At 39.5% G+C, this 1,593-nt stretch overlaps 1 protein-coding gene across 1 annotated transcript in view; it reads left to right on the top strand.

Annotated features, from left to right (window-relative positions):
* Nucleotides 1-315: 315 nt before the first annotated feature.
* LOC109545533 (acyl-CoA synthetase short-chain family member 3, mitochondrial) overlaps nucleotides 316-1,593 on the top strand; it is a 5,419-nt gene continuing 4,141 nt past the window's right edge. Inside the window, exons 1-5 of the mRNA XM_019916292.2 lie at nucleotides 316-425; nucleotides 494-659; nucleotides 719-863; nucleotides 920-1,064; nucleotides 1,323-1,419. Of these exons, the coding sequence (XP_019771851.2) occupies nucleotides 383-425; nucleotides 494-659; nucleotides 719-863; nucleotides 920-1,064; nucleotides 1,323-1,419 (596 nt within the window). The 5' untranslated portion in view covers nucleotides 316-382. The remainder of the gene's footprint in view (nucleotides 426-493; nucleotides 660-718; nucleotides 864-919; nucleotides 1,065-1,322; nucleotides 1,420-1,593) is intronic.

The raw sequence follows: 1,593 nt of genomic DNA, 5'->3' as shown, positions 1-1,593 counted from the left end.
TTTTTCACTATGGGGTATAATCAGAGCAGTGAAACGCTCTGATTATCCCTGCGTATCCGCTTACCATAAAAAAATGTAGATCTTACCAAAGGCAACGAGGTCGTTTTTGTGCCTATGTATTAGCAGAATTCTACAATAGATCTGATTGACCTCTCCGTAACCGGTCAAACTTATACAGAATCAACTAATTCTTTTCAAAAATAGCAATATTAATGAACTTGGAACTGGCATTGTATTTAAATCCAGTGTTACGATTTAGCATGCAAATGGGCATTCATATATTTTTTGTTTCTTCATTTAATTGTTCACGTCCAGTTGAACGGTATTTTCGGTTGGAACAAATCGCGTGGAAAGTTTACGTTTACGCGATCCCGATCGAAAAATGAGCTTGGTGAAACGGAAAAAACTGGAAAGTAAGAAAAAGGGTAAGACTGAACTACCAAAACTTGTAACCGACTATTGTTCAATGATGATTTGCTCTCTGGATACGTAGGTAAAGTCCCGAAGGGCTCAATATTGAATATAAGCAGTTATGAAAAAGTGTTCAAAGAGTCAATCGAAAATCCGGAATCGTTCTGGGCCAGTGTTGGAACGATGGTCAGTTGGGCCAAGCCATGGAAGAAGGTGTTGGACAACAGCCAAGAACCATTCACCAAATGGTAGTAGGCGATATTTCCGTTAGGACTTATTAAGTGGTAGATAATAACAATTTATTCAGGTATGTCGGTGGAGAAATAAACGCCTGTTACAATGCGGTCGATCGGCACGTGGAAGCAGGAAACGGTTCCAAAGTGGCCCTCATCTATGATAGTCCAGGAACCGGAGTAGTGCGCAAAATTTCCTACTCGGAATTGCAAGAAAAGGTCCAGTAAAGATTCAGAAATCTTTACATCGACTTCATTGGTTATTTTCGTTGAAGGTTTCGAAATTGGCCGGACTTCTAGCCAGATATGGGGTGGAAAAGGGCGATAAGGTGCTCATTTACATGCCCCTTATTCCAGAAACCGTAATGGCGATGTTGGCGGTTGCAAGATTGGGAGCCGTTCATTCGGTCGTGTTTGGAGGTAATTTACCATCAGTAGATAGAAACAGGAAAATTATTAATTTTTTTTTTCAAAGCCGATCCAAACGTTACTATTTAGTATATATATTTTATATATTTAGTATATCAAATATTTATTTGAAAAAATGCTTGACATTGATACGTTTTTCGGGCTTACTGGGGTTTTCCCAAAACCCCCCGAGAAACTCACCATTTTCACGCAATGACGGCGAAACCCCAATTCTTCTGATATCCTTAACATTGCTTTGTGTTGTTTTAGGATTCGCAGCTAGTGAATTAAGCACTAGAATTAACCACGCTGAACCAAAGGTCATCATTGCAGCCAGTTGTGGCATTGAACCGAACAAGATATTAAAGTAAGTGTTTGTCAGTGAATAATTATGGAAAACACGTGTTGGAAAACAGTTGCTTATTACTTCCCTTTTTTATAAACGCCTTTGGGTTCCTGTTCGGCTGCTTTGCCAGCATCTTCTAGTAGGTTTCTGTATGCCATCGCTTTTGTAATCCATTGTATCCATACTGTTAGCGGT

This window comes from Dendroctonus ponderosae, unplaced genomic scaffold, assembly GCF_020466585.1.
Source record: "Dendroctonus ponderosae isolate FM_Combo_2020 unplaced genomic scaffold, Dpon_F_20191213v2 Dpon_F_20191213_5, whole genome shotgun sequence".
Classification (NCBI taxonomy): Eukaryota; Metazoa; Arthropoda; class Insecta; order Coleoptera; family Curculionidae; genus Dendroctonus; species Dendroctonus ponderosae.
The sequence above is the reverse complement of the archived record's forward strand: the minus strand, read 5'-3'. Positions and strand labels throughout refer to the sequence as shown.